The sequence below is a fragment of the Anoplopoma fimbria genome, chromosome 9 (genome assembly GCF_027596085.1).
Source record: "Anoplopoma fimbria isolate UVic2021 breed Golden Eagle Sablefish chromosome 9, Afim_UVic_2022, whole genome shotgun sequence".
NCBI classification, from domain to species: domain Eukaryota; kingdom Metazoa; phylum Chordata; class Actinopteri; order Perciformes; family Anoplopomatidae; genus Anoplopoma; species Anoplopoma fimbria.
In genome coordinates, this window is record NC_072457.1 from 10,699,092 (window position 1) to 10,714,330 (window position 15,239).

A 15,239-nucleotide genomic window follows, 5' to 3' on the forward strand; every position below is an offset into this window, starting at 1 on the left:
AACTGTCAATAAGTACATTCAACCATGTAGATTACGACCCAAAAACTAAAAGAATCCTGCAATTTCATAAATTGAATCAAGTATGCTGTTAACTTCAAGTGCTACATTTAGAAACAGAAACAGATAAAGAGTTTCTTTCTACCTTTCATTGGTCCCAACTTTATTTCAGAACTGATTCAAAGATGTTTTTGTTAACTTGGTCTCTTGACCCCATACACTCCTGTATGTAACCTGACGTTTTTAATAGCAGCACAAAACACACGTGAGAGATACTGAGCTCCTGATTGCTGGTTGAAATCGGACATTAACACTCTGAACTTTTATCTTCTTGCAAAACAATTTCCTAACTGTGGGAGACATCTAGCTTCAGGACAGTGAAGGCATCATGAGATAAGGAGAGCTGAGATGATGTCAGGTTCAAGAGGTGGGATAACATATTCTCAACCTGAAGACACAAAACATTTAGCAAAGACATAAGTGACCTTATTTCTGTTTTATGCTCTATATTCAGATTCCCATTCAGAAACTATGAATTGGCAAACACTGACACCCACTGGCTGCTCAGTCAAATTCACATCTAGTGCTGCTGTGCTTCAATCTCAATTATCTTTATTTTCAAGAGTTCAAACTTGAGATAACGTGTACTTTCACTTGAGCGCTTACATTTGCTTTAACATGCTTTTACTCCATCTGACAGCTTCATTTTACATATAAAGCCTTTGATAAGTTTTAAAACACATGTAATGATTTGTTAACTATCAAACAGTATATAAAGTATTTAACATTTCACTCTACATATTCACTAAGCACAATAGTACAATGCCTCTATTTGTACTTTAGTAAGATGATAAATGCAGGACATTTATTTGAATATATAAATGTGAGGGGGACTTAGGACAGAAAGTTTTACCTGTAACTAAAGTGAATGACAGGCCTTTCATTTTGTGTTGAATGGAGCCATTCAGTAAAAAATTGCCCACTTATTTTTTATTTTAAAAAAAACTCACGTTGCAACTGTTTGAATTACCTGTTACACTTATTTATAGATAAGTGAAGTCTAAAATCGAGAAACCCACAGTATTCTTACTTTACTCGAAACTTATACAACACTTTTGGGTCCATTGAGATGCTGTTTTTTTAAACTAGAGGGCTGGTTTCACTAACAGACCGCCCATTTCCTCAAAAAGAAGGACGCACAGACAAAGTACCAACTGTTCATCCCAAAAACAAAAAATAAATGGTGAAAGGCGTTTAACATGCGGACGTCTCTCTTCCACTTCATGGTAAATATACTTTTTTTTTGTGCTAATTTGGATATTATTTTTGCGCAAATTGTATGGCATTTTCTATCAATAATTACTTAATTGTTTTGTTGACTAATCAGGGTTTGCAGCAGAAACTAAACCGACGAGTCTCACTTGTCCCTTGATCAACTGAATCAATCAGATACTCCCATTTGTATTGATTAATCGATCACATGGCTGCGCGCAGACGCAGGTACGGCCTCCCTGGATTAAAAAGGGGGACTCATTGCTGCATCCCATCAATTGCAGAAGTTCCTGTCAAATCTGTGCTCCTCTTGGTTAATGATTTGCTGGTTATCTCGTACTTAGTACTGGAGCGTGGAGTTTGGAGTCTGCCCTCCCCTCAGATAAAACATAATAGGAGAAGCTTGGACTCGCTTTGCCTTTCTTTTTGGCCCTTTAGTGCCACACTGACTCTCGGTTTTTTTTTGGTTCTTCTGGCTTCAGCGAGAGGATACACAATGTTAACTCTAGTTGTGTTCTTGCTTTGTGCAGCCTCCTCTGTCTCAGCTTCTGCCAAAGGTGAGTTGATTGTTTCTTTTCTGTGTTTGTGGCCAACAGTAACGTTTAGTAGATAGTTTAATATATGTTGAACGCATGTATTTGGGGCAAGAATCTATCTACTTCATGCTCAATAAGTAGAAATGCGTCAAGAGGATTTATTTGTATCTCAAAATAACACTTTGTTGTGCCCTGGAGGCTTCTTCATAGAGAGAAAGTCATGGATGGTGTCAAGCCTAATTATATTCTACCACAAAGATTGAAAAATGAAATGAATGAATCCTGGCAGGAAATCACGCTGGCTGATCTGATTGACCCCACAATGTCAGTCTCCTATTCATTGTCAGTGGGCTAGCTTCATTCACATAGTACTGCTTCGTGACATCACTGATTGATAAGAGGTGAAAGAGTCAAGACAGATTTTAAAAACTCAACATTACAAACAAAAAAGACTTTATTTCTGTTTATGTTTTATTTCTGCTGTAAAAGAATCTCAGTCAGCTGTTGATAAAAGACAGAAAATACATTTTTATTTGTTGAATTTCTGCTCCTCGTTCCTCAATGACCAGTGATGAAATCAAGAACTGACACGTCAGTCGGCCTTCCCTCGTGGCCTAATGTCATATCTAACAGAAACCTTGTCATTAAGAGACCAGTGGAGAGATTTTTATCTTCTCTCAGGTTGAACACACCTTGTTAAATGGCCTCTGACTGAACATAATTTAACTAAAAAGGCCCTTTTAACGGAGAGTATCAGAATGCATTATTATAAAAAAAAAATACCAGAATAAAAGACCTAGACTACAGCGTTTTAGTCTTCTGGTTTGAGTTAATTCATCAGAGTGAACACTTGTTTGTCAAAGTTACATTTTCATTGATGGCAAGGCAGTTAAGTTTGGTCTGCTTTGAAAAGTCTCCTTAGCTACCACATCTGAGACTTGAAAGTTTGCTCCCAAACAGCAATTTTTTTTAAATTGTAAGAAACTACTAAAATCACTTTATCCTTCACACAATAGCCATGTTTGCTTTTGTTTGTTTCCCAGATATATATTTTTCTGACAACACAGCCGTTGCAGTTTTTAAAACAGTCAATGCTCACAACTACAGCGTCAAACAAATGAAGATGGCTTAATGTTGTTGGTGTTGGATTACTATGTCAGGTTTCAGGTCTCTACTAACTTATATTCATAAGATAAAGACACAAAATGAAACCAGTGGATACATATGAAAAATGTCTAAAAAGCTAAAGTACGCTTTTTAAAATGTAACGCAAATCTCATGTAGAAACACCTTTAAGTCTGTAGTATAGTAACAGACCTACAACATGCTCACACCATAATATGATAATGGTCATATAGCGGATCAATCTCATTTGCTTCACTGGTTTTTGCTCACCAGCTGTGTTTCCTGTGTTTCTTCAGGTGCTGCTGGACCCCGGCTGAACAACAACCAGCTGTACAAATTCAGCTACACCACTGAGGTGCTGGTGGACAGGACCAAGGGGTCAAAAGAGGGCAGTGCTGGCTACCAGATCTCAAGCGATGTGGACATCAACCTAGTGTGGCGAGACCCCAGCAGCAAAGACGACCAACTGATTCAACTGGCGGTATGTCGGTCTAATTATATGTTGAGACGGGACATTATGTCATTTTGAGAGTTAGAATCATTCACATATTTCTCACGACAAAAACACTTTCCCTTTCTTTAGAGAAGCTGTTGACTATTTGACAATGCACAAAAAAATGCATTGCAACAAAGGAGTGCAGGCTTTTGCTCGGATTAATTAATTTCTCATTCTTAGATCTCAAATGTGAGGATCGGTCCTGCATCCCAGCGATCAGAGAAGAAAAACGTCCTCCATGGATCCACCACGGAAAGCGTTTTGGGGAAGAACAAATTGGCAGCTCTGACTAAACCTTTCTTGTTGCATCTGAAAAATGGAAAGGTAAGAGCCTTTAATTCTTGTTTTGTCAGTGATTTTGTTTTAGCAGTTCACATTGCAAGAGTTTAGATCCTTGGTATAAATCAATATGTGTATAAAGAAAATGTCCTGGCTACATCACTTATTGATGGTATTATCTGTGTAATCTCATAGTATTTTAAGTGGTTTTCCTTTTTCCACATACTATTGAAATAAAAAATCTTTTAGCTTAAAAAGTAAATGTTTTTGGCAAAGATCAACATAATGTTAGGACAATAAAATCACAATTCATGTTTATTATCATATGTGTTGTAAATTATTAATTGAATCATTATGAGCTAACTTTCATTGTGCTGGAGTGATGATGCTGGCAGGGGAAACACCAGGCAGATGTGTGTGTGTGTGTGTGTGTGTCTGTGTGTGCAAAGGTCGGCAGGTTCAGAGGGTCAAAGAATGAATGACCAAGCCTGACTTGAAGAGTCAAGTCTCCGGGATAAGCTTCATGCTGTCGTCTTACTGGCTGGGAGATGTTTGAATTCAAGCCAAGCTGTTATAAAATCATTATCAATGCGTGCTGTATTCAGTAATGCATAATTGCCACCTAACGAATTATAGAAAGCTGACAGGTGAACATCATATGGAACTAGATTACAGTTAAATACTGTTCGTACAAGAAAAAGCAAGAGTAATAATCCCTTTACACAATGATTAATTACTTTTTTTCTGGATTACATGTTGGTACATACAGTAAAAGCTTGGATACCACTTTATAAAAGGTTTATAAACTGTAATTAAGAGCTCCCAAGAATGTCCCATTAATCATTTAGGAGATCATTAATAGGAAATCCTTTTGACTAATTGGACTGTATGGCCAATTAACATTGGAAAAGGGCCGAAGAGGATCTGGAGCCCTCAAAATCTGTGTATTAACAAGCTTTCTAGCATACATTAATTGATTTAAACATTTATTATAATTAAGATATTTATTACCAAATAGAAATGTGTTGAAAAATGGGTCAAAAATTGGCTCGTACTCTATAGGTCATAAGTAAATGCTTTAATAGCCATGAATAAAATAATTGGTTACAATTTTATGAACCATTCATTCAGTACTAATATTTCTAGTATGAAGTAGAGTAAATATAGAAGTGATACTTCAACAGCAAAATGTATGTTTTATATCTTGCTCTGAAAATTACACAGTCACAGTTTTGTAACTGTAGTACACAACCTGAAAATAAAGTTTTAGGATCAAAGCTGGTTCAGTGTGGGGTAACGGTTGTGAGAAACCGGATAGATCTGTGTCTTCCCTGCTGTTGTTGTTTTGTTTATACTGATGGCAGGCTGGGAGAGGAAAGATACAGAGTAGCGGTGGACAATCTATTTAAGGTGGTCCTAGCTGATATCGTGGTCGAGCGCCACAAATAAATTGCATACTGTATAGGTGACGCTGTAGGATGATGTAATAGGCTGCTTTCTCCACTCATGAGTCCACTATTGAGCCGAGCTGAACCCTCACTGGAAAACTGAACTGTGTGATGTGAGATGATATTTCCCAAGATTAACAAAGTCCATTTAACTGAGCTTTGGTTCCATTATTTTAATATGATGTCAGCAACATAGGCAAACACAAGAGTGACTCATCTTTCATGCTGGTCAGTGTTGTGTACTGATGTGCGTGCGAGGTTGAGATAGACTTCTTTTTAAAAGTTTAAAGTGCTAACACCAAAGTATCCTGGCTTTGTTTTTGATCTGCACTTCAAAGAATATCTTATTTCTGCATGTAATGTAGATAGTCGCTGATGTCATGAGCACGCATGTCTATACACAAGTGTGCAAAGGAAAACTGACACCCTGAAAGGCTTTGTGTGGTGCAACACGTACAGCACTGTGGGTCACTTCCCTCTTCATCTGCTTGACAAAATGCCTTTGTTTCAATTGTTCAAAAGCATACAGATATGTTTAATGTGTTGCTTTCTTTGTAGGTAAAAGCATTTTATTCCTACCGGGCCGAACCTGCAACCATCAAGAACCTAAAAAGAGGGCTGGCCAGCTTACTGCAAGTACAGCTCAAAACTGGGAAGGTTATAGAGGTAAACTGCATGAAAATGCTCCCATCCTGTTTATTCATGTGTTTCATATTTAATTATATGTCGCTAATGTGAACAAACTTAATGTCTGGGAATAGAATGACGTGTCTGGAAGGTGCACGGTCGAGTACAAGGCAGTGAAAGGTCAAGCGACCAGAACCAAGATCCTGGAGACGTGTAAGACTGTGGAGACCGGATTCACCACACACAATCCGGTATGACAGCATCCAGACCTGATCACCGTGTTGAAATACGAACGTTATTGAATCACTAATAAATAACGATAACTCGATATGTCCCCCTTCAGGTGTTTGGTGTGAGCAGGAAGTCCAGTTCTGTTACAACGTTCACACTTGAAGATGGTTTCATCCGCTCGGCTGTGGCTGAAGAAACTCACTCACTGGCTGTTAACGTCCGCAGATCGGCTGCAGCTACAGTCTTGTCCAGGTAAATGCCTCTACAAGGAATAAGCGTCAGCTGGCATTTCAAATACAGGAACCTTTTAAAATGTTTTCAATTTCTCGCTTCCCAGGCAAACCCTCACATTGGTAGGGACAGAGGCCGGACCGCTGGAGGCTGCTGGGAAAGATGTGGCTGGGGTTGTCAATTCAATTGATGCCAAACTTGCAGCTGTTGGTATCATTGCAGAAAATGTCAAATCCCAGTGCAAGGGCTGTCCATCAGTAAGTACCTGTTCACTTTCACACAACAAATCTTTACTTACATGCTCTATGCATGGCAATGTTGGCCCACCTATTTGATTCAGACTCAAATATTAGTGTTGAATACATTGCGATTTCGCTTTAGTGTATGACTGAATACCTGCAAAACCAATGACTTTTCCACCAGCTTTACTTTTAGAGCTAATTAGCAAATGTTAGCTTTCTAAAATGCTGAACTAGGATGGTAAGCATGTCAATTATTATAGCTGATACACATTACCATGTTTGCACTCTCATTGTTGCTATTGTTAGCATTTACTACAGCCTCACAGTAACAATGACCCAAACTACCAAAATACAACTGAGGTTGTAACAAACCGGAATTATTGTTTATTCTATTTTTCGAGAACCACTATTATGGCCCATGTGTTATTGTAAAAATGAGCAACTAGTACGATTAATATAATATATTTATTTATTAATACTCTTCATGAATTCCATTTCATTTTGAGTTTCAGTATACGCATGTCTTGGTAACAGGTTAAAAAAACTTATTATGTTCTTTACTTGTATTCATGAAATTGAACAAGTCATTATTACTAAGAGGCAGGTTAGGAAAAACACTTGCACATCCAGTATTTCTTATACAGTTGCATTAAGTTCCCCGCACACTGTTTTTATTTAATCAGTACAACGAACACCATGGAACCACAGAGTATGAAGCTCTGGGTTGTTGGAATTATTTTTACAGAACAACTTCTAAATAACACTGTATTATTAAATAGTTACTATGTATTTTTGTAAGGTAATTATCGACCGAAGGGGATCTCTCTTCTAATCCCCTCTCCCCTGTGTTCTCCCTCTCAGCTTTTTGAACATTGGCAGTCTCAACAGAAGCAGCTGGAGCCAGCGAGCCTGTCCAAAGCCACGGCTCCACGCAGCTTCCTGGCCCTCATCCAGAGCATTAGGAAGGCGTCCAAGGACCAGATCCTCAAAGTGCTGAAGAGTGCCAGCAAGACATCTCTGTAAACAGGCTCCTCCTTCTCTCCTACATCTTAATTTGCTCACTGACACCATCACTCAGCTGTTTCTTTGAATAAGTCTAACTTGATCAACTGACCATCGTTGTGTTTACTTTCTTTCTGCTTAGACCTCAGGTGGTGGATGCTGTGACCTCCTCCCAGACCGTTGCATCTCTTGATGCCATGCTGGAATTCCTTAACTTCACCGATGCCAAAGGTTTTGTTCTGCAGGAGAGGTTTCTCTACGCATGTGGCTTTGCTTCACATCCCAACGAGAGAATGCTCCAGGTTCTGCTGGTGAGCGTCATGTTTTCAATAAAATAATTGACACCTTTTTGTGCTTATCAAAGGAAAGAATAAGACCTGCGGAGATCTAGTACATATCAGTGAAGAGAAACATGAAAAAAAATTATATTTCAAATGATACATTTTTAAAATGTAGTCCTGAGAAAAAGTTTTCATAACCAAGTCATATTATACTTTTGTGAAGTTTTATGAGAATTATTTACTTTTCAGGATATTTCGAAGGGAAAGATTGGCAGCACAGACATTAAAGAGTCAGTGGTGATCATTATGGGAGCCCTGGTCCATCGACTGTGTCAGAAAGGAGGCTGCGACTTACCGGTGAGCTTCCAAGAAGATACTAAATGATAACACAAAACATGTGGAGCTGACATGTAAATGAACATTTCCTTTGTGTAAAACAAATTTGAATGAATCCCAGAGCTGACTGATCATCTTCTGCGCTGTATTTGCCTCTCAGACAGTGGTGCAGGTGAAGAAGCTGATTTTAGACGGTGCTGGCAGTGCGAAGGCAGAGTCCGAGGTCCAGATGTATCTTCTGGCTCTGAAGAACTCTCTGCTGCCCGAGGCCATCCCCATCTTTACCAAATATGCAGAGTCAGAGGTTGGAGCTTATAGCACCATCGCCCTCACTTCCCTGCAGAGATACGATGTCAATCTCATGATCGATGAGGTGAGCCGTAATGTATATAACACTTCAGCTGTTTATGAGTGTTGTATGGAATTATTTAGCATATTACAGAAACTGAAACCCAGCGTTTGATCTCGTTTGTAGGTGAAGCAGACGGTCAACAGAGTTTACCACCAGAATCGAAGGATCTATGAGAAAAACGTGAGAGCTGCCGCTGCCGACGTCATCCTCAGTAGCAACCCCTCATACATGGAGGTCAAGAATATGCTTCTGTCTATTGGAAACCTGCCTCATGAAATGAACAAGTACATGCTGTCCAAGATCCAGGACATCATCCGCTTCCAGATGCCAGCCAGGTGTGTTATTGTGATCCAATGGACGAACAACAAAAATAACAACTGTTTCAAAGAGGCTTCTGAGCTTAACACAAACAAAAAAAAGAATTTTGTGTAACAGAAAAAAAAAGTAAGATTGTATCAATTCATATTGCAGCCATCTATGGTATAACACTTTTTTTTTTTTTTACATTTTTCAGCAAAGTTTTACAGCAAGCTATGAAGGACATGGTTTCTCATAACTACGACCGTTTTGCTAAAGTTGGGTCGTCGTCTGCATACTCAGGATTCATGGCACGTAAGTAATCAACCCCTCATCTCTAAGCCTAAAAAAATACTCAATACACTGTTCTAAGATTTTAAATCTGAGATGAATGATAAGATGTTAATACAATTTAACAGTATAGTAGTGCAGTACAGATATTGACCTTTTTAGGGTGGTTACATCACTTAAGCATGATATGGCTCCTTAAAACTCGTTATTTTGAGGCTAACATTACAACAGGTACGTTCATGCTGACTGAGCTTTAAAATCCTCTTCCTTCAGAATCTGCTGACGTGACCTCCACATACAGTTTGGATATCCTGTATTCAGGCTCTGGGATCCTGAGGAGAAGCAACATGAATATTTATGGTGCTAGTGAAGAAGCGATGCTACATGGACTACAGGTAAGGAAACCATGTAAAGAAAATAAAACAATTACTGGATTTTATAGAAAACACATGTAGCAGAACTGCAGGAACACTGTTACAAGAACAGGAATTTTAAATATATGCATGCGGAGAAGAAAAAAAATAATCAAATGTTTTTCATTTCAAATTGCTAAAAATCCTGACACTCCAAAAACAAAGACCAACAAAGAAGGAATTATTTAATAGCTGTTATTATAATGACCAAATGATTAAAAGAGCGAACATTTTTGACCCCTGTAGGTCTTCTTCAGGGTATGTAACTAGTGCCGGGATTGCCTTTATGTTCATCCTGATTACTTCCCCCACTTTCCAAGAGCACTTGACACATTTTCATCTAAAGTTGAGTAACCAGAATAACCAGTTATCTCTCTATCTCTTCCAGGTGGCAATTGAGGCCCAGGGTCTTGAGTCACTGATTGCTGCCACACCCGATGAGGGGGAGAAGGACCTGGAGTCGTTTGCCGGGATGTCGGCTCTGCTGTTCGATGTCCAGCTGCGGCCCGTCACCTTCTTCAAGGGTTACAGTGACCTCATGTCCAAAATGTTCTCCATGTCCGGGGAGCCCATGAATGTCGTGAAGGGTCTCATCCTGCTGACTGATCATTCTGAGGTAAGCAGCTACAACTGTGAACTACATCAATGCCCCATTTACACCAGTTGAACATGATCTCAGTGTTTAAAGTTTACATTCAGTATGGTTATGAACAAGAGTGACATTCAATAGTAATGAGTCATCCATGTAACGGGTAGTGACAGGTAGGTAGTTGACCCTACGTCCTTGGTAAATTACCTTAATAGCTGTTTTTAATGTGAAGAGCTGTATAATGCTCCCAGAAATCTTAAAATCAGTCAGATTTGCTGGGTTTTTTTCAGCTTGGTTGAGGACTTCTTGAGGAAAACAACAGCATTGGTCATTTTTTAAAAGAGCTTGAAAAGATTTGTGTTCAGTTGCTAAACAGAAGTAAAATGATGTTGCCACATTATATTGGCACAAAAAGAACATGTGGATGATCGGGTATACAATGCATAGACTTTAGGGTGAGGTTTGCATTCCTTCTCCTGCCAGCAGTCAGCACTGATTTCAATCTTTCTCACTCTAACCAAGTCTTTTAAGTTTTCTAAACTTAGGGAATAAGTTTAGTTATTGAGCTTAGTGATGATGATGATGATGATGATGATGAATGAACAGGGTCTAAATGTGTACAGCTGATACAAGGATGAGGAATTTCTTATCCCTTAAGCTGTGGCTACTTTGAAATGCTTTTACAGTCCTTTTAATAACATGATCAATGATAAGAGGAATCTAAATTATCAGTGGAGTCAGACATAATGGAGTCTTCCATTTTTGGTTTTCTTTCCCCCTCATCTTCGGCCCTCCAGGTGATCCAGCTGCAGTCCGGTCTGAAGGCGAGTGCGGAGTTCCAAGGAGGGTTAGCCATTGACATCTCTGGAGGCATGGAGATCAGCCTGTGGTACAGGGAGTCCAAGACCAGCGTCAACAACAGGTACAGTCCAGAAACAAAACAATAAAACTATTGTTGAAGATGTTTTTTTCCTTTAGCCAAATCAGGTCATCAGCAAAGCTTTTACATAATGTTATGAACATGGTTTATAGGACAAAGCCTCACATACAGCCTTGGAGTGTTGCATTATCTCACTGACTACGTTTGTGAAGTACTGTATGATGTAATGCACTTGCAGGGCAAAGGCCTCTGTGATAGACAGACAACTCTTAAAAACAACCTTCATGACTGAAAGAACAGTCGTTATAGTGGTTAAGGTCGAGCTCGTCACCGCGCTGCAAATAGATTTCTGTTGATGTTGGATTCATGTGAACTGTAGATGGTCTATAAGTGTTGTCTGATTCATTTGTTCCACCGGCTCGTTGGACGTGCTCCAGCATTGTGCCTCATGTCTGACACATTTATAGGTCTATGTTGATATGATGTCAGCTCTGTCTGGTTCTCTATTTAAATTACATTAAGGTCAATGCACATCAACGTGATGGTATCGTTTAGCTCGCAGCATCTGGTGATGAAAAGGGATTTAAATGGCAATGCCGCAGATTTTTAACGTTCGTATATGGTGTGACAGACAGTTCTGCATATAAGCTTCCGTGCTTTTTAAGTACTAAAACTAAGCTTGTGTACCAAAACTTGACACTGTTTCATCAGATTCTTCATCCTGTTCACTTGTTTTTTGGTCAGACATGGAAAAAGTTCTTTGTAGAAAAATAGGGTTTTACTTAATATAGCAAAGTAAATTATCAAAAAGACGCCAGACTAAAACACTGCCCTAGTTTTTTCTTATCACACTTGCTTTAGTGGTTGTGATTACACGTATATTTAAGAATAACTTACAAAAGATGGAAAAGAAGGCAATTGTAATGGGGATCTATATTAACAATCAAAAAACACACAATGCTGTGTAATTAATACCTTTTTTTGGAACAGCATCATGAGGAACAAAAATGTATTTCTGGGATTTCCGTCCCACTTTCCGACCACTGATTGGGGTCACATCTAGGATTTGAACTAGGGGATGATTTGACCGATGTGTGCAGGGGAAGGGCAGAGGCAGGTGAATGGATCAGCATAGCTGTACCTCTTCCACTCTGATAATAGACTGGTAGGCTATCTATAGAAGCAGAACAAACCACACTGGCATCTTTGCAAAGGCATGTCTCCACTGGCATCGTTACAGAAGTTGGAAGTTCAACTGGTTGGCACACAGTTTGAATTTAAGCATAAAAGGAAGTTGTTACATGGTTGTTAAACTCTACTTGTTAGTGTCTGAACTCTAATTTGCTCTTAAGCTGCTGACACAAATTGTATTATACAAATGAATGGTTACAAACAAGGAACATGACATTGTAGTTGGGACAAGGCTAAATAAAATAATATTTTCCGTTAGTTTTGTTTCACATTATGCTTACTGATTAAGTGGTAATTGCTGGTTGAAGATTAAAAACAGCATTCATTATAACAGTGTTGATGTCTTTATCCCTCCAAGGCCTTACAAAGCAAACATAGTTATGTTATTTTATATGTAAAAAATTCACAAATCCACGTGTTTTTTGGTGCATTTTTCCATGTAAGAAATTCATATGACCTTTTTCACGCATGTCAATTTTTTTTTTAATATATTACATATTTCCCATTTAATATCACATGTTTAACTCTGTTTCACGGCTGCTAAATTCTTAGCGCCTGTAAATTACTGTGTTTATTAGACATTCATATAGATTATATGAACTTCAAGGAAACAAATGGAATGCATGCGTTTAACATATGTAACTATTGTTTGTCAGTTTGACACATTTTGACATGTTTTTTCCCTAATGGTTTCAGGGGAGCGTTAGTGGTCACTGGTAACGTCACAGTGGACATGGACTTTATGAGAGCGGGTGTTGAGGTCAGCTTTGAAACAGAAGCATCGCTGGACTTCATCACCACCGTCCAGTTTTCCGAATATCCCTTCCTGGTGTGCATGCAGATGGACAAAACCACCTTCCCCATCAGGTACTGTGAGACCCTCTTTTTACAGAAAATGTCAATATTCTTTTGGGTTTTATTTTTAAATCATCTAATGAAAAAACCTAATGTTCTATTCTTGATGTTCTGCTTTCAGTGAATACCTGACCAAGTATGAGAGGTTGTCCTCAGGGAAGAGCGTTGTGTCGCATAAGAGAAAGAAGCAGCTCGTCCCTGGCTCTGAATTCCCTCTTCACCAGGAGAACTCAAACATGTGCAAGAAGGTTTTTGACTCCAGTTGGTAGAAGAGATACCATGAACTATCCAGTTGTGAATATTGTCACTCAAAGATGGTTTATTGCATTCAGGGACAGCTATCACACCTCAGCCTCATGCAGTGAAAAGCATGCACGAGAGAAGAGGGGCGAATTTTTTTTTTCTTTTTTAACAACACATGCAATGTTTACATTCCTGTGAATATTTAAGTCATTTTAATTTGACATTTTTTTAGAAATCAGGAATTCTTGCATTGTCTTTTTAAGGATTTCCTCAAATGTGTATTTATGAGGGGCACACACAGGATGCATGTTTTATTTGATGGGTAATACTCAGCATTTATAATACCACTGTAATTATCCCAAAGCAGTTACAGTATCACTGTACATGTAAATATCACACTGTAAACAGTGGATTGATTCTCCCCCATGAATAGAAACGCTCCATACTGTCAACATTCCTTTGTTTTTTAATTAAATGTGTTTCCTAAGGAGGAGTAATTTATTGTTTTGTCACTCGCTGTTCCACACACCTGAAATAACTTATTTTGCAAATTTATATAAATTTTTATAATCACAATGGTGCTTTTTAATTGTTCCTACAGAGACAATGTGTGTGCTTCGTCTTTACTTTGTATTTGCAAGATTTGAGGGGAAAATCGAATCTCCGATAGTGAATCCATTCACACTTGAATATATATTTTTTACTTGGCTGTAATTGCTCTGTTTGGCTGAAAACATTAGGGTAGTTTAAAGACTTCTGAGCTACTCTGAAGATGGGTTTTCATACGAAGTGATACATTTGTTTAATTGGTAATTGGCTGACAATAAATGTGTTGTGGAAACACCTTTCCTTTTGACTTATGGATTTGCTTTAGCAAAAACAAAGTGTTTGTGTAATTGTACAATATGTAGGACTGGAACAACCCTTTGAGGGCCCCAGGGGTAACATTCAGCTGTGGGACTTTGTTCGTTTTGCCTTTAAAGGGGCAGTCCACCAATTGAACTAGTCAAAGTCAGTTTACTTGTCATTAACAGTTGTATAAAGTCTGAGGAAGACGCTCAATTGACTACAAATTTTCAACAGAAAGCCTCGGTTACAAAATGAGGGCATTCAATTTAAAAGACACCATCAAGTCAGGATAGCACTGTGTCTGATGATTTCTTTCTTTTTATGTAAGCCCCCCAAAATGTATGTAAATACTTACAGTTACAGAGGTCATGGCAACTACACTTGGCATATTCATAATGTTTTGCTTAGAGTCCAACATAGAGACCAACTGGTGGGGCTACTCCTATTCTGGGATACTATCCTATTCTTCCCTTGGTTATTATGTGTCAAGTAGTTTGTGTACATTTGATTAAACACAAATTTATTTTATGCAATTAAGCATTACACCATTATACAGGGCTTCAACATTTAGTGGCAGTTTATGTACTTTAATAGCACACATTCCCTTTTGTATTAGTGATTTAAGTAAATCACCACAAAGTACAGTTTTCCATTCTTTGGTCTAATTAGCAAATGCTAGCAAGCTAACACGCCAAGCTAAGATGATGAACAATGTAAAGACTTCATCTGCTGAACAGCAGCATAATTGGACTATTATTGTGTTAGCATGCTGACATGACATTCAGCTTAAAGCACTGCTGTTGTTAAGTACAGCCTCCCAGAGTCACTGGTGTAGCTGTAGCCTTTTAGAAACCAGTGATTCCAGTGTAGAAGGTCTTCCCTCTTGATGGTTTCTTGCAATCAGATAATATCAAAATTAACCTGTATTGATTATGGCAGATTTTGTAGATATGGTTTTCCAGATTAGCATGTATTTTTGTTAGCTGCACTCTGTTACGTAAATCAATAGCCCTCATTTGTATTGATAGTTGTGTCCAAGGAGACAAAATGAACCTTAGAGGCCTAAATGTAACACACACTTGTTGATCCAGGTGAGGCAATAAATCTTCACTTTTCGTGTGTCACAGCTGTGACATCAGAGCCCCTCCTGGCATCCAAACACAACAACTGGGCCTT

The 15,239-nt window shown here is 38.6% G+C and overlaps 1 protein-coding gene across 1 annotated transcript; it reads left to right on the plus strand.

The window, feature by feature from the left end:
* Positions 1-1,556: 1,556 nt before the first annotated feature.
* On the plus strand, positions 1,557-14,063 carry mttp (microsomal triglyceride transfer protein). The gene is made up of 18 exons (XM_054603942.1): positions 1,557-1,826; positions 3,227-3,411; positions 3,607-3,750; positions 5,712-5,819; positions 5,915-6,031; positions 6,124-6,263; positions 6,349-6,499; positions 7,346-7,503; positions 7,629-7,797; positions 8,017-8,124; positions 8,264-8,476; positions 8,579-8,790; positions 8,970-9,067; positions 9,317-9,438; positions 9,845-10,072; positions 10,843-10,967; positions 12,813-12,983; positions 13,093-14,063. The coding sequence occupies exons 1-18, from the start codon at positions 1,766-1,768 to the stop codon at positions 13,238-13,240; spliced, it is 2,658 nt and encodes an 885-aa protein (XP_054459917.1). The 5' UTR covers positions 1,557-1,765; the 3' UTR covers positions 13,241-14,063.
* Positions 14,064-15,239: the final 1,176 nt, after the last annotated feature.